This window comes from Carlito syrichta, unplaced genomic scaffold (assembly GCF_000164805.1).
Source record: "Carlito syrichta isolate Samal-C Ts95f unplaced genomic scaffold, Tarsius_syrichta-2.0.1 Scaffold74290, whole genome shotgun sequence".
Lineage (NCBI taxonomy): Eukaryota > Metazoa > Chordata > Mammalia > Primates > Tarsiidae > Carlito > Carlito syrichta.
Window position 1 is genome coordinate 87,155 of NW_007018386.1, and position 24,630 is coordinate 111,784.

The 24,630-nt window shown below is 41.7% G+C and overlaps 1 protein-coding gene across 1 annotated transcript in view; it reads right to left on the bottom strand.

Annotated features, from left to right (window-relative positions):
• The window catches only part of PRKDC (protein kinase, DNA-activated, catalytic polypeptide), a 134,460-nt gene that overhangs the window by 66,285 nt on the left and 43,545 nt on the right, over positions 1-24,630 (bottom strand). Inside the window, exons 17-32 of the mRNA XM_008053434.2 lie at positions 24,290-24,355; positions 22,825-22,897; positions 21,663-21,811; positions 20,935-21,072; positions 19,318-19,437; positions 17,239-17,382; positions 15,290-15,441; positions 14,712-14,843; positions 13,392-13,503; positions 10,450-10,574; positions 10,230-10,379; positions 8,575-8,748; positions 7,883-7,981; positions 5,777-5,984; positions 4,889-5,078; positions 3,453-3,668 (exon numbers count right to left, since the gene is read on the bottom strand). Of these exons, the coding sequence (XP_008051625.2) occupies positions 3,453-3,668; positions 4,889-5,078; positions 5,777-5,984; positions 7,883-7,981; positions 8,575-8,748; positions 10,230-10,379; positions 10,450-10,574; positions 13,392-13,503; positions 14,712-14,843; positions 15,290-15,441; positions 17,239-17,382; positions 19,318-19,437; positions 20,935-21,072; positions 21,663-21,811; positions 22,825-22,897; positions 24,290-24,355 (2,248 nt within the window). The remainder of the gene's footprint in view (positions 1-3,452; positions 3,669-4,888; positions 5,079-5,776; positions 5,985-7,882; positions 7,982-8,574; positions 8,749-10,229; positions 10,380-10,449; positions 10,575-13,391; positions 13,504-14,711; positions 14,844-15,289; positions 15,442-17,238; positions 17,383-19,317; positions 19,438-20,934; positions 21,073-21,662; positions 21,812-22,824; positions 22,898-24,289; positions 24,356-24,630) is intronic.

The following is a 24,630-nucleotide window of genomic DNA, read 5'->3' on the forward strand; positions in this document are numbered from 1 at the left end:
AATAGGAGTTGACAAGGAAAGAGCAACTGTTAAAAACAAGCTGTGCAGGAAAAAAATTTCAAAAACTTATCATTTTTCAGAAAAATAAGAATAGATACTTCAGTTGTGAATCAAGAACGGAAGATATATTCAGGGAACAATACAAGCTCATGGACATTAAAATATAATGCAAGGGATGAAAGATAAGGTGAAAGACAATTCTCAGAAAATAGAGGCAGTGACAACCACAGAAGGAAAAAATAAGAAAATTAGAAAGATCATGTAAAAGGTCTGATATCCAAGCATCAGGGTCCCAAAAAGAGAAATCAGAGAAAACGAGGGGAAGAAGTTATCAACAAAATCACTCATGATAATATTTCAGAACTGAAAAATAGGAGTTAGCAGTCTAAAAGGACAAAACACAAGCCCAGAAAAAACAGATTAAAGTAGAGACCTGCACCAAAGAAAACTTTGTGGAAATTTCAGAAAACTGGCTTTAAAAAGATCCTCAGAGTGTCCATGGAGCAAAGAGCCAGGTTCTTACAAAGGACCCACACTGAGGGTGGCATGAGGTCTTGTGCTGCACCCCTGGGGAACTGGGGACCCTGAAAGATCCATAGCCAAACTCCACAGCTGCAATACCCACCAGATGTGCATGCTCTCAAAAGCAACGTGATGACATCAGGGAGCAATAAAAGCTCACTGCCTCTGACCCCTTTTCTTGGTACACTGCTAAGGAGGTGCTCGCTACAAAGAAGGGATGAGCCAACCCATGTGGAGGAATCAGATCTGGGAAGGGGACAATCCCTTGGGATGAGAGGATGCCACTGAACGTGAACAGAGCCTCGGGGCAAGCACCTGGAACATGGCAGGGCAGAGGCTCCAGGAAAGTCTTCTTTAAGAAGACGAAATACCTTTATGCTGGGACACAGAAAAGACAAATGCACAGCTCAGGGGAAATTCGGTGATAAATATGTACAAAACTAGGCATATAAACCAAAATAATTAGTAATGCCCAGGAAGAAACACCAGGGAAATATAAGGAAAGGAAAAATAGTTAACAGTGCTACTCATGGTTCAATCACAATATATTATATAGTCAGAATAAAAGAAGCACTAAATGTTAATGAAACTAAGACTATGACACAATTAAGCACAGGTAAAGGAACCTCATCTGCACGTGTGCACGCGCACATGTGACACAAGGAGAGGGAGAAGAGAAACAAGATCCTCTCATGTCTGTCATGCAAAGACAAAAAAAAGACAATGAATAGTACTGAAGGAAAAAAACAGCAATATAAAAAGACTCTTTGGAGATGTGGAGGTGAAAACCAAAACTCAGCTAAGAGGTTTGTAAATGGTTGCCTCTGGGATTTGGGAAATGTGTATTATAGAGGGCTGCCATTTCTTCTGATAAGCTTTTGCCAAGTTCTGACTGGTCTCTTTAAACTACATGCATGTGTAACCAATATAAATAAGGAAAGGAAATTGAAAATTAAACAAAGTAACGGTTGTAAAGTAATACTTTAAGCTAGTTTTTAAAAACTATTTTCTTTAAATGATGATAAACAGTATCACAGTATTAATTCATTGTATCTTATGAGCCTCTAAATATACTCACTTAGGCAACAATGTACCATACCCCAAAAAAGACAGTATATGAAATATTTTACATCTATGAAGGTACACCGATTCAAATATGCTAAATAAATTTAAATGGTAGCTATTCATTTTACCTATTTAGCTCTGTGACTGAGTTTCTCCAAATTCAAACAAAACTCTCAAAGAAAATGGTTCAAATTAGGTTTTGCCTCTTTTCTTCCATAATTTCTATACATGGCCCCCTCATTCTACCAACGCCATCTGTGACCTTTTTTCACTCTAGAATATAGACAGGGAAACACTATGGAACAATCTGAGTTGTGTACAACAGTTGCTGCCATCTGCACCAATGTTCGCTTACTTCTGCGCTTCATGCCTGTTCAGTGAAGAGCCCAGTCAACATAGTCAGTCCCTAGCAACCATCCATCACCTGGCCTGCACATCATCGCACATGAACGCCTCTCTCAGCAACACTTCACAGCTTAGAGAGAAAGCCTTACAGCAAGTGGCATGTGTCACAGGCATGCATCCAGGCGTGAGGGTGAGGTAGACAACAGAGAAGCCATGGAGGGCGAGAGTCCTTTTGGGACTTTGTTCGAAGCTGGGAGCCATGAGAGTCCAAGCTCACAGGCAGGACCAAGGGCTGTGTTTGCTGGCACATCACAGGTGTGAAGGAGGAAGAATGTAAAAGGACTCCCGAGAAACTGCTGAGCAAGCAGGAAGGAAGGAACGAGGAGTGAGCTCATTGGCACTCCAACTTCAGCAAAAGACGACTAAATTTACTTCCCTTGGTTACGTTTTAGAGAACTGTGTATGGGCCACAATTTTGTGACAGAAAAGTATGAAAAAGACTAGCCGGGAGCAAAGTAAGAATTTTGTGTGTGTTTTACTGCCTACAATTGAATAAAAAGGAACTGAACCTTGCTTCTAAATTTACTTTTACTTCCACGTATCCAAGTTTCCATGTGGGCATTTTCCCAAGGTCCTACTGCGTGACCTTTTTTCTCTGTAGACTTCCTTCTCTATGTTCTCACTCACTCCCAGAGCTGCTGTTCTCATGAAGAGCTGGCTTCCGACCTGCCCGTCATCCCAGCCTCTTGGCACTGGGTCTGCGGGCCTGGCAGACTTTCCACCAAGCCTCTCAGTGCTCCACTACCTCTGTGCTGTCAAGACACAGGTCCAGGTGTCTTTGGCCCTGACTCCCCAGTTCACCTAACTCCACTTCCTGCCCCACACAAACCTTGCTTAGGGAAGGTCATTCAGAGTCCTTGGGCCATTACATGACTGCTCCCTGATGCTGGGGTTCAAAGTGTGTCCCACCACCCTCAAGCCTGTCTTTTCAACGTCCTCTACCATTATTCTTAACTGTCCTGAAGCATCCATTTACCCAGACTACTCAGGGTCTTTAGCGCCTTGGCATAGGGCTGGCACGCCAGAAACATTCACTAAACTGGTAAGTCCCTTCCACCCTACACATTCCAGCACCCCAGCTCCCAAAGTTCCTCTCAATGTCCTCTCCTTCATCCAGTCTTTCCTGAGGCACTCTCCATTCTCTACAGGAATTAAGTACTCTTGCCCTCTCGCCTTTGCGATTTGCTTAGTAATTCTACCTCACCTTACAATCATCCACCCCTAATGCTCCAGAAAGTCACTAAATGAATGGGCTGAGTCCAACTTATTCAACAGGTTTTCTGGAATGCCTACAAAAACAATATTTTCAAAATGGTAAGTACCAGACATTTACTGAAATGAATTTTAATGGACTTAATTACAGGTTATAAAGAAATGCAGATACAGTCAAACATGTGCTCTCCCGATCTGAGTCTTTGCACTGACTTAGGTGGTTTTAAGCATGCTGCAACCTTACTTACCTTTCACTTTATTATCCACCTCGTCCCCTGGAAGACCTAGCCTTTTTTCCCCAAAAGCAGACCCCACTGACTTCAAGGGCGCTCTCTGTAACTTTTCACTCTTCTTGTGGGCAAACAGCAAAGAAGACGACAAGGAGTCAGAGGATGAAGAGACTGTGTAATCCACTAATGGGTCAATGCTGCTCCCAGTCAGCCAATTAAACGAACTTCTTCCATCTGCAACAGGTGAGCAGCGTCATCACAATAATCAGCACTGCACAGCATCACACATGGGCAGTGCCACCTGCCAGGACACACCAGGTAGCACCTTAAGCCTCTGTGCTACCTGTGACTCTGAGCAGAAGCTCTGTCACGTCCCCAACATGCCACCCAAGACCGACAAGGCACCTGGACCTCAGTGTCCCCATTTTAAAAAGTAAGCAACATGTCACCTGCTCCAAACACAGGAATAATACCTGGTACCTACCATAAAGTGCTAAGAGCCCCTGATTTCTAATATTAGTGTCAAACAATTGTCACTGTAATTATTCAAATTAATATCAACTCCAGAATGTGAAAAAAATTACATAAAGGGAAAAACGTTTAAGTGTTGTAAATTAATTTTGTTTAGGTCTGCTTTGGTTTTGAGATAAAATGTTTTAAATTTGCCACACTGGACCAGGCGTGGTGGCTCACGCCTATAATCCTAGCACTTTGGGAGGCCAAAATAGGAAGACTGCTTGAGCTCAGGAGTTCAAGATCAGCTTGGGCAACATAGCAAGACCTTGTCTCTAAAAATATACAAAAATCGGCTGGGCAAGATGGTGTCCACCTATAGTCCCAGCTACTTGGAAAGCTGAGGCAGAAGGATCGCCTGAGCCCAGGAGGTGGAGTCCACAGTTAGCTGTGACCGTGCAACTGCATTCCAGCCTGGGCAACAGAGTGAGACTCCCGACTCCAAACAAACAAACAAAAATTTACCATGTTAGCCTTTTCTGTACAAAAACAAAATAACAGCATGTATGTACTGAAATTCTCCCTGGTTTTTCCAGTCAGAAATAATCCTTTTCTCCTATTTTAAAACAGACATAACATAAATATGCCATTTCAGCCATTTTAAAGCACACAGTCCAGTGCCATTAAGTATACTCACACTGTCCTGCAACCATCACCGACATCCATCTCCAGAACGCTTTTCACCTTGCAAAACCCATTAAACAAGAGCTCCTCATTCCTACTCTCCAGCTGTGGCATCTGATTCTTTCTTTCTCTATGAATTTGACTATTCTAGGAACCTCCTTCCTTTCCTTCCTCAACTGACATATCTTCCCCATGGTCCTTATCACTGTTTGCTATTATTGCTTTACTTCTCTCACAAAAGACTAAAGTTTTTATGACAGAAGCTGCTTCTACAGTCATTGCTGTGTGCACAGCAGGTAGGTATGCAGCACTGTTACCTGCAGTCTGTGTAGGTGTGAAAACTTGCTGCTGCTGGGTGGCCCGTATTTGCCGGGCAGTCGGCCCATGAGCTGAAAGGGATCCTTCCTGGGTGCGGGTGTGCAAAGTGCTCTGGGAGGCCTGGGTCTCAACAAACATCGGAGTGAGAACAGTACTTCGGAAACGCCAGTCTGGATCAATGGTATATTCCTGCAAAGAAGAAAGCTTCAAATGAAATGATCTTCCTTTTCTAGCAACACGGAAATATTTCTATTTAAGGTCCAAAAGTTTCATCAACAGATATGCACCATAACTTTGTATTTCTCTGTGGGAAACAAGTGAAATAACGTTTTCTAATTTAAAAGCTGTAAGTGTATAATTATTTGCCAACTAGAATAATGAATTACCACTGAAAGAAAAAAGAAAGCATTTATCTTCATGTTCTGCATGAAAAAACTTGATGTCATGCTCAGTAATGATACCACAACACAACTGTAATGAGTCGAGCAACCTAACTTTCCTAAAAATGCACATGTCACCCTCTGGGACAGACACAGAGGGCACTCTGTCAGCAGCACAGAATCCAGCTCTGCCTCCCAGGAGCTATCAACACTGTGCAGGTCATCACGACTGCGAGGGCTGCCAAGAAAAGGCAAAAATGCGGCACCCGCCATAGGGCTGAGAGGAGTGGTGGGAAGGGGAGAAGGGAAACCCAAGCGGAGCCCCCAAGGGTGAGGCACGTGGGCCTCCAGGAGGGCAAAGGCAAGTTGTGAATCCTTCAGAAAGGAATGGATGAGTATTCCTAGAATAGTTAAGACAGGCAGTTTAACACCATTACAAATGTTCATTCACTAACAAACAGGAAAAGCAGATCATATTCATTATTATGATAGAAATGAGCATCTCACCTGAAATTCACATTCTGACAGAGGATGCTCAAACATGGGGTTTGAGTAATCTGGGCTCATGCTGGTCATTTCAAGCAGAAAATTTGTTGCTAAACTTAAGAAATGCATTTCTATTTTAGGAGAATATAAAGAATTTAGTGCCAGCAATCGGTCCAAGGTATTTGAGGGTAATCTAGTTTCATGGCTCCAGAAATTGTAAATAATTAATCTGAAAAGCAAAGGGGGAAAAAAGTAAATTGCTCAGACATTGGCAAATGAGAAGGAATGGCTGCATGTGTCATCATATGGAAAAGGTACAACTTTTCATCCATATAAGCTTAGCAGAGAGGAAGACTATATTCAAAGTTGAATAAAGAGTACAACCTAGGCAAGGGCAATGGCTCAAGCCTGCAATCCCAGCACTCTGGGAGGCCGAAGCAAGAGGATTGCCTGAAACCAGTGGTTCAAGACCAGCCTGGGCAACTTGGCAAGACCTCATCTCTACAATAAACCAAAAAATTAGCTGGGCTTGGTGGCACATGCCTGTTGTCCCAGCTACTTGGGAGGCTAAAGTGCAAGGATCACCTGACCCCTGCAGGTTGAAGATGCTGAGGCCGTGAGCGTGTCACTGCACTCCAGTCTGGGGGGCACAGTGAAACTTCAACTCAAAAAAAAGTATAACCTGAGTTATGAGAAATAATATGCACTGAAGGAGAAAATATTTTTAAAATGTAGCATATTTAACAGGAGACAAGAAACTGAGTAATTTTATTCCCTCATCTCTATCCCCTAGGAAGTTTTCAGTGATAAGTACATAATAAATATTTTGAAATTGAAAAAACACTTTAAGGTATTATATATAAAACTTACTACCTGGCTAAAATAATTCATTCAAAAAATATTTAAAACTTAAATTAGTTAAAAACCAGATTCGACTCTATAATTTATGAATGCATGAGATCCAAATACAATTTGGTTTTTTTTGAGTTGGAGTCTCATTCTGTCACCCAGACCTGCTGGGCTCCGGCGATCCTTCCATCTCAGCCTTCCAAGTAGCTGGAACTACAGGCGCGCACTACCATACCCGGCTAATTTTTTTGATTTATTGTAGAGATGAGGTCTCACCAAGTTACCCAGGTGGGTCTCGAACCCACGGGCTCAGGCAATCCACTCACCTCAGCCTCCCCAAGCGTGGGATTACAGGCTGAGCCACTGAGCCCGGCCAAATACAATTTTTAAAAGCTCAATTAATTTAAGACTGTAGCAGAATGGAAAAATAAGTGATATACAAAATTATATAAAAAGTTTATGCCCTTTCTTTTACAATTAGTACTCACTAAGACACTCATATAACTGTTTTAGGGTAGGCATTTTAGAGAATGACAATCATCATTCATACTTCCATACACAGTCAATATTTTCCTCCTAATTCTAAGATTTCAAATACTTCATTCAATATTAATACATATAGTATTTCAATTAGTTCTGTTAAATGGGAAACAGAACAAGCACCATTACAAATTTTCTCTTCATTCTGAAACACTTTAAGACTCAGTGCACTAGCGGGAGAGCACTTTGTTCACACCACTTTTTCATGCGCTTTTATTTAGAGCAGCCTGTCCACCAGGCACAGTGGCTCACACGTGTGACCCCAGCACTCTGGGAGACAACGGCGAGAGGACCGCTTGACACCAGGAGTTTGAGACCACCTGGGTAACGCAGCAAGACCCTATCTCAACAAAAAACTAGCTGGGCATGGTGGTGCCCATCTGTAGTCCCAGCTATTTGTGAAGTCAAGACAGGAGGACTGCTTGAGACCAGGAGTTTGAGCCTGCAGTGAGCTATGATAGTGCCACTGCACTCCAACCCAGGCCACACAGCGAGACCTTGCCTCTAAAAAAAAAAAATTATTTTTAATCAAATAGCTTGTCAAGAGTAAGTCTAACTCTTTATGATATGATTCAAAATAAATCCTTAAATAAACATTATGAAATGCAGGAGGCAGAGAACATGCTAATACTGCAAATACATTTCTAAAACAGCTGAAAAGCAGTCTGTCCTAGTCTCAAAAGCAACTCCCCTAATGCTTGATTGCTCTGGCCTAGTTATTTCAGGAGGAGCACATACTGAAGCCCAGGGTTCTCATCGATCAATCCTTGAATCAGCACATCTTTTGCCAACTTAAATACTTCTTGGGAGTCACCATCTGTTTGACTTTCTGGATCTCTGTTTGAGAAAAAAAACAAAACAACAAAACATTAAACGCTCTTCTGGCCCTTCTGTTCAACCCCAATAACACTGTCTAGAATTAAAGTTAAAAGGCCTGGCTTTTCTCATGGGACTGTAACTCCCCACATCACAGCAGACCCCCTCTCAGGTATGTGCCCAGGCCTGACACCCTGTGAGCCTGCTGTCACTCCCAGCAGCAGAACGGTTGGCAGGAGTGGGGAGGGCCTGCGGGGATGCCAGGTGGTCCTGAAATGCCCAGTCACGGTGGTGCTGGCACACCTGGAGGATGAGGGTCCTGGCAGACTTCATCTCCTTAGTCTTGCCAGATCTTAAAAGGATAACTATGAAAACATAGTTTTTTATAAGTAGGATGTGTATACACTTTTAACACAGCCAATAATTTCACTCTATGAATATTTCCCACATGTGTACAAAATAAATTAAGATAAGGATACAATCCAACATAGTAAAAAAACTTTACTTTTATCATTAATCATATCGTAAAAAAAAAAAATGTCTTATTATGTTCCAAAATGCTAAAGGCACCCACCCAATCCATAAAAAATGTAATCTGCCAGCCTACAGCTCACCTGTAATTGTCATGAATCCACATGAGAATATTATACATTTGTTCCCTACATGCTGGAGAAGGATGGGAAACAAATTCTGCAACAGGGCTCAGAAGTTCTCGGAGTTCTGCTGGCTTCAATTTTGCCATCATCTTATAAATGATATTCAAACACACTTTTTGTCTTTCATCATCTCTGTAATAAGAGAGATTTTTAAAAATCACACAAATTTAACTATTTTTATTATTGTATTTTCAAAGTTTGATGGGTAACTTTTTCTTCTTTGGGCTTGTCTTGTAGTTTCAAATTTTGTTATATCTGGTAATACTGTACTCATATAAAAATTACATTCTTAAAATGATTATCATGAACCAAATTATATAAAACAAATTAATTCAGTGTGCTATCCTGGACTGGATCCTGGAATAGCAAAAGGATATTAGGGAAAAACTGGTATAATGAAAATAAAGTGTAGTTTAGTTAATAGTAATGTACTAATGTCAATGTCTTAATTTTGACCAATGTACCAAAATTATGTAACATGAAGAAACTAGGTGATAGCTTTAAACTTTTCTGTAAATATAAATTTATTTCAAAATAGAAGTTATTTTTCGAAAAACCTGGAATAGCAAACCAAATATTCTTTCAAAGGATTTCAAGGCTGAGAGTGGGAACTCATGTCTATAATTCCAACTCTTAGGGAGGCTGAGGTGAAAGGTTTGCTTGAGTCCAGGAGTTTGAGACCAGCCTCAACAACACAGCAAGACCTTGTCTCTACAGAAAATTTAGAAAATAAGCCAGGCATAGTGGTATACACCTATAGTCCCAGCTACTTGGGAAGCTGAGGCAGGAGGATCGCTTGAACCTAGGAGGTTGAAGCTGCAGTAAGCTATGATCATGCCACTGCAGTAAGCTATGATCATGCCACTGCACTCCAGCCTGGGTGACAGAGCAAGCTCCTGTCTCTAAAGTAAACAAACAATAAATCAGCTTAATAAACCGCTAATCTTCATTTTAAAAAATAAATAAAAAATGATTTCAATGCTACCTGGCATATTGTCTAGAATTAAAGCTAAAAGGCCTGGCTTTTCCCAGTACAGTCTGGGTTATAAATGAGGCAAATATTTGTTTCTTGCTTTGTGTATTTCTTACTCCTTAGAGCATCCTGCTGAATGCCTTACAGTAGATATTCAGTAAATAGTTACTGAAGGATATTAGGGTACAATGACACATATTTTGTTACTGGCACACTGAACACTTATCAATAATTTATCACCACATACAAATACATATAAAGCCAGACTAGAAAAGAGTACAGACAAATAACTGATCAGCACTTTTCTCTTTTAACACTTACCTGAATGCTATATTGCAATTCTGAAAATAAATGCATTTTAAATTTGAAGAGAGCCTGAGGCAACACTGCAAGCCACTTTCTTCATTGATTCACTAGCAGGCTGTGGGATGTGGCTCCCCAAGGCACCAGGCCAGGTGGGTGGGGAGGGGCAAGCAGGCCCACCTCAGCACACATTTGTGCCTTTTCTCCTCAGACTTACCCTTTGCAAACATGCATTTCATGGAAAGCCACAAGTTCTTCCTGAGTCGAAGGAGATGGCTGAACTGAAGAATGCTTTATGAGTCAGCGGACCTGGGAGCGTGGGCTGGGACTCACTCACCTATGCCTCATTACTTGAACAAAGTCCTTGCTCTTCAACTGGAAGTAAAGGTCTGTCATCCCCTCTGCACAACACAGCACTACCTCCAAACAAAGTGTCTTCATCACTCCATGAAATTTCGGTAGCAGGAAGAATACGGCATTCATGAACCTGGAGAGCGGAAGGACATGTGAGAGGAAGGTGGCAAAGCCCCATCACAGGTGCCCTGGACGGCCCTTACCTGTCAGCAAGAGGAGGGAAGCTCTTGGCCACTTTGTTCAAGCACACAATAAATTTGTCCGCCATAGCATTCTGATGGTGCTTCAGTTGTTTAACAGCCAGCTCACACACCGACTCCGCTAGCATCTGAAAAATCAAGCTTCTCTTCAGATACACAAAGGTGGAAATTTATACCAAGCTCTGAAAATAAAGTTTATTTGAATATTTAAGTGAACTCAAGGAAGGTGTTCAATGTTACCACCCACAACAAGGTGAATGATAAAACAGGAATGCGGTGGATGTCCACTGTTTGGCACTGACCACCGTAAGCCCCAGGGTTTCAGGTCCTTCAGTTCCTGCACCCACACGAGTGAGCCAGCAAGACCACGTCGCTGTGCTCTGTGCTGTAAGCACTGGGACATCATTATATCAGATGTTGGGGCCAATAAAGAAGATTTGTGTTTTCTTCTGACACCAAAACACTGCCAGTAAGTCCTTTGAGAAGCTAAACTACAATTCATGGTTCAATACTGTTTAAAATACATTTTAAAATGTTCAGGTCTCTGGTAAAAAAATATTCACATAGATTAGACTGGAAGCTTCAAGCAACACTATCCACGTGGCCGTCCCTATCACTGTTACCTACCTACACCCACTTTCTCTTCAGCATGTATTTCTACCTGCTGTCTCCCTTCCCAAATGCCAGCTCTCGAAGGGTCGGGGTATGGCCTGTCTCTGCTGTATCCCGGGGCCTAGAACCGGCAAGTGCATCCTCAACAATAAGTGCTCAACACAGACAAGTACAGGAGAGTCTACTAGAAGGAAGTAATGAAACATGTTCACTTCCTTCATGGCTCATCTTCTTCCTCACAAAGATTAGAAAAGGAGAGTAGGCAACCTTTTCAAGGGCACCGAGACGGAATGAGTAGTTTTTGAATACAAACATTCTGCAGGCTTAACATCCCAAACTAAAAAATCTGAAACCTAAAATGTTCCAAAATCCAAAACTGGTTGAGCATTGACACAACGCTTAAAAGAAATGCTCATTTTAGATTTTGAATTTTTGGATTAGGATGCACAAATGCTAAGTATAATTAAAATACACTAAAACCTATAATTAAAATATTCTAAAATCTAAAAAAATCTATAATCCAAAGCACTTCTGATAAGAAATACTCAGCCTGTAGTATGAGGATACTTTTAAACTATGTTCAAGGAAAATCCTTCACACAAAACCACACATTTCAATGGCCTGAACCCCACGTAGAACGTTTTAATTAAGTATTTTATTACAGATACATCAGACACATCTTCTTATTTAAAGTATTTAATATGATGACACAATGAAATGGTCACAAACTAGCAAGTAAAGAAAGCAAGTTCTAAAACTATGAAGGCTGAACAGCCACACATACGTGCTGACAGTCAGAGCCATGTACTTTGATGCTGACGGCTGCTGCAGGGGAATATGAGCCTTTTACTTGTTTATTTTTACTCTGCTTTCCAAATTTCTACACTAAATCCATACCACCTTTATAACAGGAGAAAAACTATGTAAAACACAAGTGCTTATTATTCTTATTAAGTTGAAATTTAAGTCATTAGATAGTAAATCTAGAGATCTGCTGAAAATTGCTCCATTTGTGGTGAAAATGAAGCATATTACATATATTTAAATCTAAATCTTACGAACATTCAAATCATGCTGCAGCAGGTTCTTTTGAATTTTAAAAATCTGCTTAATTTACAAAAATTGCTGGCAATCCCTAAAATAAATTATAAGTGAAGTTTGATCTTCCCACAATGGTCTATTTCTTGTGTCATTTAATTTTATTTTAAATACAAGCACATCATAATTGGTAACATGGACAAGGGTCCGCTTGTTGTGCTGTGCAGCCTTTTGTTCACTCAGGACCACCTGGCTCCTGAGCTCTTCTCATCCAGTCTGGCAGCGGCCATGGCCTGGACTCCACTTTGTCCTTTCTTTTAGGAGAGAAACTGGACTGGGGACGCCCCTTGGAGAATCACGAACATAAAGGCAGGTTCCAAAGCCACGAGGCTAGATGAGATGGGCAGGGGTGCAGTGAAAAAGGAGACCAGAGCAGAGCTATGGAGGGGGCAGAGGAAACACAGCCATGGAGAGAAGCTGCTGCCAGGGAAGAAGGAAGGGAGCCAAGCGTGTCCTTGCAGTGTGACCACCGGACCACCCTGGACAGGCCCCACAGCAGCGAGCCCGGGGACGTGCATGACACTTCATGCCAATGAGGGTGCTGGCACTGGAGACCCCGAAGCCCACTGCCTCACTTAGTCGACACGTGAGAGGACAGGCGCACGTGTGGTTAGGGCCACCCTGCTACACAACGCACAGTGAAGTTACAGCACATGATCACCACACAGTGGTCCGTGCAGACACCTCAGACACACACCTTTAAGAAGAACACCTTACTTAGACATACGGTACTCTGATCTAAACACGCCCTGCACTTAAGCATTCAGCTGGGTTCTCTTCACAATCCTGCACAGCAGGCAGGGAACTCGGGACTGAGAAGGTCCCAGGGAGGCCCCCCCCTTGCTCAAGAGCCACATCCAGGTGGGAAACGAGAAGAGCAGCATTTGACTAGGATGACTCAGCCTGCACCACCTACCAGAGTGGTGTTCCCTCCAAGGAGTCCTGAGGCCAAGTCCGCAGAATGAAAGCTGGTTTGATACTCTCATCCTAACTTTTACAATAAAAAGGCAGTCACTGATCTTAAATACTCACCGTTTCCAGGCATTTAGAACAACCATGTGCCCACTCTAAAAAACTGAGCACTGTCATTGGCACACAGTAAGAAACAGAGTAAAATATTAATAAGTGCAGATGCCCACTTTGATTCTAACGGCATAGAGGAAATACATATGTGTCAGTGGTCATAACAAATAAAAATAGAAAAAGAAGTATGTATTTAGAATTGTACAACGTACATTTTTTCTCTCCATGATATGTTGAAGAACAAGTCCTAGAACTTCTGCCGCTGCTGCATACACCTCTTTATATTTTACAAAGGACATATTATTGACTAAAGCTTGAAAGTATCTACAATAAACACAGGAAATAAATATACATAAAATAATCCATTTTGTTGAGATGAAAATACAACAATTTTCTTCAGGTCATATTAACAGCACAAATTGAGAAAATCTAAACACAGGACATGATACAGGCTCCACTCCACATAGGAAGACACAAATCAGTGGGTACTCAAGGGCTCTAACGTCATGAACAGAGGGCATAGGGCAACCACTGTCCACCACACGGAACCCCTGTGATCAGAGTAATCCCACAGGGCCAGACACTATAAACAGCTGCCATGAGAGGAGGAGCTACGTTTCAAGATTACGAGGAACTGACTTCCTTTCAAAGGCCACCTACTGTGACAAGACAAGGACAATAAAATGACCAGAAAGAGAAACACCACGTGCCCACTGCCGGTGCTACGTGAGGAAGCTCTGCAGGGAGCAAGGCATCTCACTGTCGGCCCTAATGGCGACTCTGCCAAGTTCCTGGTGCGGAAGCCAAAGCTCAAAACAGTGACTGGTCTCAAAGCAGAGGAGTTCTTCCTGGGTCTGCTGAGCCACTGTCTGTCTCAGCCCTGAGGTGACACTAGCAACTGCTGCGATGGTGCTGGGAGGCCAACACGGAGGACCAAGAAGAGGTGAAATGTCCCACAAGGATGGAAGGCTTGGCCGGGCCGGGCAGGGGGGGCAGCAACTCGTGGAGTAGCCACGGTATGAACACCGCCTTCAAAACCCCTGGAGCAGGACAAGGAAGCACCCTCTTGTGATGTCCCAATTTCACCCGACTGAGGTTCCTTCCAGTCTCTCAGGCAGGACAAGGGGCGGCAGCAGAGTAACATGGAAGAAAGCCCATGCAGGACACACAGCCTGGCATCTGCATGGTCCTGTTGAGGTCAGAGACCCTGGAACAAGGCCTTCCATAGGGCCCATGTTACTTTTGGGGGAAAATGTTAAAATGCCAGTTTAGAAAATAAGAAGAAAATACTCTTACCTGTCAACATGTACATGAAAAAAAATCACTAATTTTTTAAAACCTAAATTCCTCATTCATTCCATATGTATTTCTCCTCCCGAATGACTCTGAATCCCACTGTCTAAGTTTCGGTAGAAATATTTTTAACACGGGTGTGGTCCTTAGATTTATCAAAACTACATCATACTCCAGTCTGTCAATCCAATTCAGGTAGATTCAACTTAAAGAATCAAGTAAAAAATCGTAACACTTACTCACTGCTCTCAATGCCACACTGCGGATCATAGGGAGGCAAGTCATTGGCCACAATGATGCCTAACAATTGAATCCCTACCGAATTGTCTTTAGAATTGGGATCTTTACTGGAAAACTTTTCAAATATCAACCTGAAACATAAGTACAAGGGAGAAAACAGACTGTTCATATAACCAGATGAGAAGCAGGAAGACAAACACAAAATTTTCCGAAGCTCATTTTCATGGTAAGAAACGTTTTTCCTTTTTCCACATGCAACACCCTTCCTGCTGACATCCCTTCCCCCACCACGTCCCTGTTCACATCCAGGTTGCTTTAGCTCTGTAACATAGGCAGTTTTATGTTTCTTTTGTTGTTGTTGTTTCTTATTGTTATCTGCTCCAATTCTCCCTTAGTCTTTGAGGGTAGAGATTTTAGTTTCACTGCAGCACCATTATATCCCTGAAAGGGACTCTACTTCAAACTGCGCCACTTCCTACATTTCACATAATTAAATTTCATTGAAATGACCATTTATAACATGCTACATTTTAACCAAAATTTGTAAACAATTGGGCAAAAACCAGTAAATATATACCTGTAAGGGATGGATAAACAATCCTTCCAGCATTCAACAAAAGTTTTTATAATTTCAAGGTTGTGTCTAAATACAGCTCTTTTCGGATGAAAGACATGTTTCATCAGGAAATGAAGCAATCGATTTGCTAACACTTCATCTTTAGGGACTCCCTGAAAGAGAAAAGAAATTCTAAATTAATACGTAGCATCCAATTCTGGAAAAGCATTTTTTAATCCAAAAGTCCATTCGTAAGAAAAATCTGGCATTTTCCTGAGGAATCAGGCTCCTGGTTAAGGCCCTCGGTGTGATATTTCAGGACTGACCACCGGCAACGACAAAGGGTCTCCCTGGCAGGGCCTGCAGGGCAGCTGCCTCTGGCACAGACACGAGCACAGGCAGCACTGCAGCCCATGGCATCGCTCCCCTGTGTCCCCCAACAGCTAGCCATGCCCTTTGCACCTCTGCATTTCTCCGGGAAGCCTCTACTCCTAGGTCCCTTTATCTGAGGCCCTAGACAGAGGTTTTCTTCAGAGCAGGAGGGAGAAAGCTGTGAGGATACTTTCCTCACTCTGTCTTAGGACCCAGCATTTTTGGGCTCTGAGCCCTTTCTCCTGGAGACCCCTGACCCTCACCCGAGTCCATAAAAACCACCAGAATCTCTTGTTTGGAACTCCTCAACAGTGAGATTACCCTGTCTATGCTGACCCTTGATCAGTGCATCATCCCATGGCGAGGAACAGAATGGAGAGTCACCCTCTAGCTTTAGCCTCTTGCTTATGCTTCTGCAAGGTCATTAAAGGCTTCTTCTTGGCTTGCTGTTACTTTAATCAGCTACTCCATCTGGCAGTTCTGCTCTCTTGAGCTCAGCTAGCTCCTAACATCTATATCAATCTTTTCCAATGATTCCTAAGTTAAACTAAACACTCTCTTAATTTTCTCATGTTATTAAGTAAACTACAAATTATTTCATCACATTACGGCTAAGAAATCTGAGTCTGGTTTACTGTGAAATGAATGAAATGGGCAGATCCCGTCACAAACGTGAAAAAGCTACATGTAAGTTTAATAAGGACTGTTTCCATGATATTCTTACATAGAAACTTTTATATGCTGTCAGTGTCCACAATTTTAAATGAGAAGGTAAAGCTTTAACGCACACGCATCTACACTGGTGAGTACCATATTTGCCTCAGTACAACATGGTATCACGATCTGGTACCCACTGTTTCAGCAGTCTAGTCTCGCCCTACTGAATTACAGTCAACACTTTGGGAGTAAATAAACTGGCAAACAAAAAAATCCAAGGACTTCAGTCTCAGCATAAGTCCTCAAATTCTCACATTCAGAGTCTGCTGAAATTTAATTTATACATAATTTTAATAAATCTGTTACCTCATTTCCAAGCTCCTAGCATATAAAAGCAACAAACAAAACAAACACCTGACAGCTTAGTAATAAAATGTCAGAGGAACTATCAAAAGCAGATAAAAGAAAAAACCAAAGCAACACAAAGTCATTTGGTACTGAAGCACCACATCAATATAACAACTAATACTAAAAATGATGACTCCAAGTCCATTAAGAGCCTGAATTACCTGTTATATGCTCTATAAGATATCAGCAAAGGAATAATGTATTACTGCATAGAAGATGCATCTAAGCCGGGCTCGGTGGCTCAGCCTGTAATCCTGTGTTTTGGGAGGCCGAGGTGAGTGGATTGCCTGAGCCTGCGGGTTCGAGACCCGCCTGGGCAACTTGGGGAGACCTCATCTCTACAATAAATCAAAAACTAGCCGGGTGTGGTAGTGCATGCCTGTAGTTCCAGCTCCTTGGCAGGCTGAGGCGGAAGGACTGCTGGAGCCCAGCAGGTCGAGGCTGCAGTGGCCAGGAGCACACCACTGCACTCCAGTCTGGGCGACAGAGTGAAACTCCAGCTCAAAAAAAAAAAAAAATACATCCACCCTTACCATAGGAGTAGCCACGCTTGTCCATGAAAGAACAGTAGCCACTATCTCAACCACCATGTGGTGAATTCCTACTCCTCCATTGTCTTCAGAAGCAGCCAGCTGCAGCAAGGGGCTAAGCCAATGCTTCGCATAGGGGCGGAAGGCCTGTAAGAGGATTTCAAAGTCAAACATCAAAGCACCATGCTGAATAACCGACATATTAATACAGGATATAGCCTCCATCATAGAATTTTATACTATGACTGGACCTAAATCCAGAACAGAGGTAAATTGTAACAATGACCCAACTTATATTAGATTCTCTTTTAAATGATCTCTTTATGGACTCTTGTAACAATTTGATGAAAATTAATTTGTTATTGACTGTTACACTGCTTAAAAACCTTCTGATATAATGATGTTCCCAGAAATAAATTCAGTATCAACCTTCTCTATTCTATATGAATAATATGTGGCTATAAAAAATTCTTTTATTTTATGTAAAAGGCATACGAAAAATGAGACTGTAAAATTTAGGTGGGCATGTGCAGCTAATTTTTTTTTCACTTTTTCTAATATTATAGACGTCATCCTGTTATAAACATCATATGCTTAAGATCTCTGAAATCTAAATTAAATGTATCCATACACTAAATTCCATTTGATTTATTTTAGGAATTGCAGGAGAATGCCACTTTGATGGAAAAGAAGAGACTGACGATCATACTCCAGACTGTCTGCCTTCTTAATCTTTCCATCCTCTTTTTGAAATGTTTTCTCAGGGATTTCTCACCTATTCTCACAGCTTCATCCATGAAGTCTAAAATTTAACCATGCATGTAAGTAAAAAAAAAAAAAAGAATCTGAGGACGCTCCGTGTATGTCTATAGGTTTATTTATAAATAATATATCTGAATCACTTCACTATGTTACTACATTGTAACAACTATTTAAAGGCTGACATGTTTCAGGTAAGTACAAACGCAAGTTCTGTTCTTTTCCGCCGCAAGATGAGGACCGTCTCAAGCATCTCCTGCCGAGAACCAGTGCCCTGTCCCCCGAGGCTCCGGAGGCACCTCTGCTCCAGGGACACAACCCGGAAACGCCGCTGAGGTTTTGCACCCCACGTGTGCAGAAGCAAGGCAGCGGGCTTCCTCATCAGGCTGCCTTCCCATGCGCAGCCCCTCCACCCCCCAGAAACCACCCTAAGACAAACATCCATTCCTTTCTGGTATCCTTCAAGTCAACACCAGGAGGAAAATGAGCTAGAAATCATGTGTGGCTCGGAGTGTTATGGGTTGAACTGCATCACCCAAAAACCTGCTGAAGTTCTAAAATTCAGCATGTGACCTTATTTGTAAACTGGGTCTTTACAGAGGCAATCCAGTTCAAGCAAGGTCGTCAGAGTGAGCCCTAATCCGAGATGACTGGCACCCTTGAAAGAAGGGAAACTTGGACACAGAGACAGATGCTTGGAGGAAGACAACATCAAAACACAGGGAGAGCACATCCACACACCAAGGAATGCCTATGGTCACCAGAAGCTGGGAGCAGCTTGGGCCAGACTCTCCCTCACAGCCCACAGAGGAACTGATCCTGCTGACATCTTGATCTTGGACTTCTGGTCTTCAGAACTGCTGTCTGAGGCCCCTAGTCTGTGACAGCAGACCCAGGAGTAAGGAGTTAAGTAAGACCCTGAAGAAAGCAGGCCTACTGCAGTCCCAGGCCAGCCTTAGGGACTTCCCGATGGGCTCAACCTTCGGGTCACTAGGCCTGCAGAGTTGCCCAGAAGGACCTGCTGTGGCACCAACTGGATCATGTCGCCCTGTTACCTGGTGTCCTTCAGTGGCACCTTACTGTTTTACAAATGAACCTGACCCTCTGCATGATTCCCCCACTTCTAACTCAAAAGAGGCTAATTTACACATTCTAAAAGAAAATGATACAGAAAAGATGTCGAACAAGTAGATAAATATGGTTGGTTAATTTATTCAGAGAATAAAAATGTCATCTTCTGTCCCTTTACATCTTCCTTTGTTGTGGCTTTAAGTAGATTCATAGAACTGCAAAAAACTGTTAAGGAAGCAATAAATTACTTACTTCTTCTGTATTAATAACAAGCTTGGCTAAGAAGAGACGGATATTTAATGGTACCAATGGATTTCCCAGTTTGTTATGGAGAAATTTCATCCAAGGAGGAAGATCTCTTGGCAACGAACCCTGAAATAAAACATTCAAAATTACCTTGAAAAGTAAAATAAAGGCCGGGCACAGTGGCTCAAGTACTTTGGGAGACCGAGGTGAGAGGACTGCCTGAGCCCACGGGTTCGAGAAAAGCCTGGGCAACTTGGCAAGATATCATCTCTACAATAAATCAAAAAATTTGCCAGGCGTGGTAGTGCACACCTGTTGTTCCGGCTAGTTGGAAGACTGAGGCAGAAGGATCGCCTGAGCCCAGCAGGCTGATGCTGGGGTGGCCATGAGTGTGCCACTGCACTCCAGCCTGGGCGATGGAGTGAGACTCCAACTCAAAAAAAAAAAAAAGGAAAAGTAAAAGAAAAGAACCACATTAAATATTATGAGAAAACAATGACAAAGTAAGACACGAACAACCAAAAATCATGTTTATTTGATACTCAATTTGATATAGAAACTACACATCTGACAAAGGACTAATATCCAGAATTTACAAAGAACTCAAACAAATCATCAAGGAAAGAAGTGTATGACCCCATTTAAAAAATGGGCAAAGGACACGAACAGACATCTCTCAAAAGAAGACATACGAATGGTCAACAAACACGAAAAAAATGCTCATCATCACTCTTCATCAGGAAAATGCAAGTTAAAACCACAATGCGATACTACTTTACACCAGTCAGCATGGCCATTATTAAAATGAAAAACAACAGATACCGACATGAATGTGGTAAAAAGAGAATGCTTATATACTGTTGGCAGGAGTATAAATTAGTGCAACCTATATGGAAATCAGCATGGAGAGTTCTCAAAGAACTAAAAGCAAATCTACCATTTGATCAAGTAATCTCACTACTAGATATCTACTCAAAGGAACAGAGGTCGTTATATAAAAAAGACACCTGTACCTGCATGTTCATCACAGCACAATTCACAATTGCAAAAATGTGAATGAACTGATCAGTGGATAATGAAAATGTATATAAACACAAGGAACACTCCAGCTATCACAAAGAAAGAGATCATGTGATGTCTTAAGATTGCATAATGAAAGATGTTAACATTTGGAGTAACTGTGCTACACAATAAAGTTAGCATTTTCCACATAAAATACTTAATGTAAAAAATGAAAAGAAAAAAAAAAGAATGAGATCGTGTCTTTCGTAGCAACTTGGAATTGGAGATCATCATCCTAAGTGAACTAACTCAGGAACAGAAAACCAAACACCACATGTTCCCACTTATAGGTGGGAACTAAACTAAGGATCTGCAAAGACATAGAGGATGGTGTAATGGACACCGGAGACCCAGAAGGAGGAGGGAGAGGGGTAGAGGGATGAAAAATCACCTGTCAAGTACAATGTGCACAGGTTGGGAGTGGTGAATACACTTAAAACCCACACTTCTTTGCCACTATAAAATGCAACCGTGTAACCGAAATCATCTGCTCTCCCCAAAACTACTGGAAAAACACAATTAGGCTTAGTCATCAACAAGAGTTAACTCTCAACACCGCACCTCTTCTCCATCAGGGGGGCTCAGATTTCTGTGCAGGTGCTTTATCAGGGCTGTCAGGGGGGCCATGCACTCGTGCTGATTGAGCTCATCCAGCTCCAGCTCCAGCATATCATCAGGAACCACAGGGTCCCGGCGTTCCTGTAAGAAGAGGAGAGCCCAGTGGGTCAGAGCATACAGCTAACGTGAGAGTCTCATTTTTCGGACAATACCATAACAACCAGCAATAATGATAATCTGGTAATAATATCCATTACACTTGGTGTCTTTTCTTATCAAACAACAAAAAAAGACACAGGATTTCGTCTTCCTTACATTTCAGGTACCGACCCTATCTGTCCAGTCACTCCCCAGGTCATACCTCAAATCAAAGCATCTCTGCTACATTGACCACTGTCTGTGAGGTCAATTTCCAGGGTCACACCTCAGGTCAGACGTTTCTGCTACATTGGCCCCGACCCCATCTGTGGTCACTCACTGGGGCCACACCTCAGATCAGAGTGCTATCTTAACACCTGACCTCCTGTGCTGATGAAATCTGATTGTTGAGTCTACAGAACAAAAGGCCAGGGGCTTAGATCTTAGAAAATTCTCCAAACTGATGATATTCTCTGAGGACTACCATTAGACAGATTACTGGCTTCCTATACTAATGGCAGGGCATAACTCCCCCCCCCCTTTTTGTTTTGCAAACTTCAACAAAATTCTTTTAATATGTGAAATATGATCACCCATCTCCGAAAACGACCAGTGGTAGATTTAGGGTCTTGGGAGTTGTACGAATAGCTCTGAACTCCAGTAGAGAAATCAAATTGACTCATTTCCTCACTCAGGCTACTCTCTGCCAAATGTGACAAGGAAGACATATAATGAGGACCATCTGAAATATAAATAAGAAGAAAATACACACAGTCAAGCATGATCAATAAAAAATTTATTTCTCTAAGCTCAAATGATATTAAAATTAAAGGATACTTTTAGATAAGTCTTTCGTCAACCCTGTGATTTCTTAACCCATTATTCAGTTTAACAAAGCAAATGAGGAAAAGGCTTCTCTTTGCTTTTGTCACTATCAATCAGTTCTTCTCTACTGTCATAGATAAATTAAGTTAAACTGGATTCAATTTTTCATATAATTAAAAGATTTAATTTGCATTTAAAGTTTTGATGATGTACATGTTGTTCCCCATTAAGTCTACCATAAATGTGGGGAGAAACACTATCCGAAAACTAGCTAATCCAAAATATGCAAAGGATTTAGAATACTATCTCAAATTTTATCCTCATATCAAGAAATGTCAATAAAAGCTATACAGAAGAATAAAGCAAAAATAAAGACAAGAGGCACGTGGATGACAGAAGGTTCATTTTAAGTAGGGAGGCCAGAAAGAGCCTCCTTCAGGGCTTGACATTAAACAAAATGTCAGGAGATATACTGCTATCTGGGGCTGAGATTACTAGAGGAAACAGCAAGTGCAAATGCCCTGAGGCTAAAGCAAGCCTGGGGACAAGGCACAGGCAGGTAGCCATCTGCTAGAGTATCAGCTCCAAGGAGGACTACACAGCTCTGTCCTGAGGGAGATGAGAAACCACTGGGAGGTTTGGAACAGAGCATTTGTACTCTGATGCAGATCTCTGAATATATCCAACTAATATACAAACATAATCTACATGCTAACAAAGAGACATCAAGCTAATCTCGCACTTTTAAAAAAGAGTTACATTTTACATAGTTTAGTTAATTTCATTTCTTTCAAAATATAATTTCATTTGCCACTTAAACAGTTTTTTTCCCAAACAAATTCAATGTTTTGGGGTATTTTCAATATTTTCCATTTACATAAAAACCACTAGCCATTAGAATCCATTCTCATCGTTTCGAAAACAACCTACCTGGATCCCCATTTGCAGCTTCTCTGGCTTCTTTCCTAATTTCAATGTATTTTTTCTTTATTTCCATAGGAACCTATTAGGCAAAACAAACATAATTTAGAATGTTTTAGAATAGGGGCCACGCTTTTTCTGTTCTAGTAGCAATTTGGCAAAAAAAAAAAAAAAAAAAAAAAAGAATTTTTAACAAAACTTTCATCAAACTTAAAAGCACTTAAAAACACCCACAGAGACAGGTGAGCGTCCCTGAAGGAAAGCCTTCCCCACAGACTCCCCAGAACTGACCCAGTCAATTGCCCCCATCTTAGTCCTTATACAGCTCACTCACAGTGTGTGGCCACATGCCTAAACTACTAGTAGTTTTCACTTGATCTCTGAGCCTCAGTTTTCTCAACGATACAATTACAATATATAATAGCACCTTAAAACACTGTTATGAAGTGTGGAAGTAACACAGAGCACATATCCAGATGCTTAATAAACCTGTGTTATTGTTTTTTGTTTTTAGTCCTTTGAAAATGTGCCTAGAAAAAAATCCTAGTCTCGTTCCAAAATAGTAGTCAGGAAGCAACTATTTCCATGTAGTGGTGAACCACTAAAGCACGGCTGAGGTCAGCAGATGTGCAGGGAAGGTGCAGGCCATGGTGTACGAGCTCACCACTCTGCCCACCTTTCCATTTCCAAGGGGCCCTGAAGGCAGCAGCTACCACCTTCTCACCAAGTGCTAAGGCTGGCATGTCAATGTGAGCTTGACTAGAACCAAACTCGTCCCACTTGCCAGAGCAAGTCTTTCAGTTACACCCACAACTCCATCGTTATACTGCCACGTTGCTCACAGGGGGCCACGAGGTCATAGTTCACATCAGTATGGACCATGACTTCTCTGATTAAAGGAATTTACTCAGAAAATAACTTATTGGATATGACTCAACTGTCTTTCCTTCACAAGTCAAGAGAGATAGAAAAATTTTGTTGCAGTTGCTTGAGATTGTACCTCAAGCTGAAACTGCTGGTTTTTGTAGTCACCAGTTTTGTAGAAACTATATGGAAGTGCCAGTTTTTGTAGTTGAAAGCAGACTTGAATATTGGCAATTCAACATGTTCAATATAACATATTTTTTTTCTATGAGTGCCTGATATGTTTTTATGCTTTGTTTTGTTTTTAAGTTGGGGGTCTCACTGTTGCCCAGTGAGAACAGTGAGCCTCCTGGGCTCAGGCAATACTTCCATCTCAGCCTACTGAGCAGCTGGGACTACAGGCACATGTCACCATGCCTGGCTAATTTTTTTTTGAAAGATTTTATGTAAAGATGAGGTCTTACTCTGTTGCCTAGGCTGGTCTCAAACTTCTGCTCAAGCCATCATCCAGCTTTGACCTTCCAAAGTGTTGGGATACAGATGTGAGCCACCACGCTTGCACTTGATAAGTTTTTTTAAACTTAGAAAGAACATTAAAATGTTCACTCACCTCAACTTCTACAGGAAATGTATAGCAGCGCTTCAGATTTATCAGATTTTCAAAAATAAGCAAGTTCTGTAAATCCAAAGAATCATATACAAACATCTGAATGAGGGGGTGGCAGTAGTGGGACCCTGCCAGGGAGGGCACATAACATCAATAAGGGTCTCCACACTTTACCCATACGAGGACAACTTACATACCTACCCTGAATTGTACCCCACATCTCTAAGATAAAAAATAAAATAAAAGATATATCTGAATGATGGAGAGCCTTATAACTGATACTACTAGAGAATTAATGCTACTTAGTAACTAATGAAGAAGCACTCCAGTTTTAAAATATATCT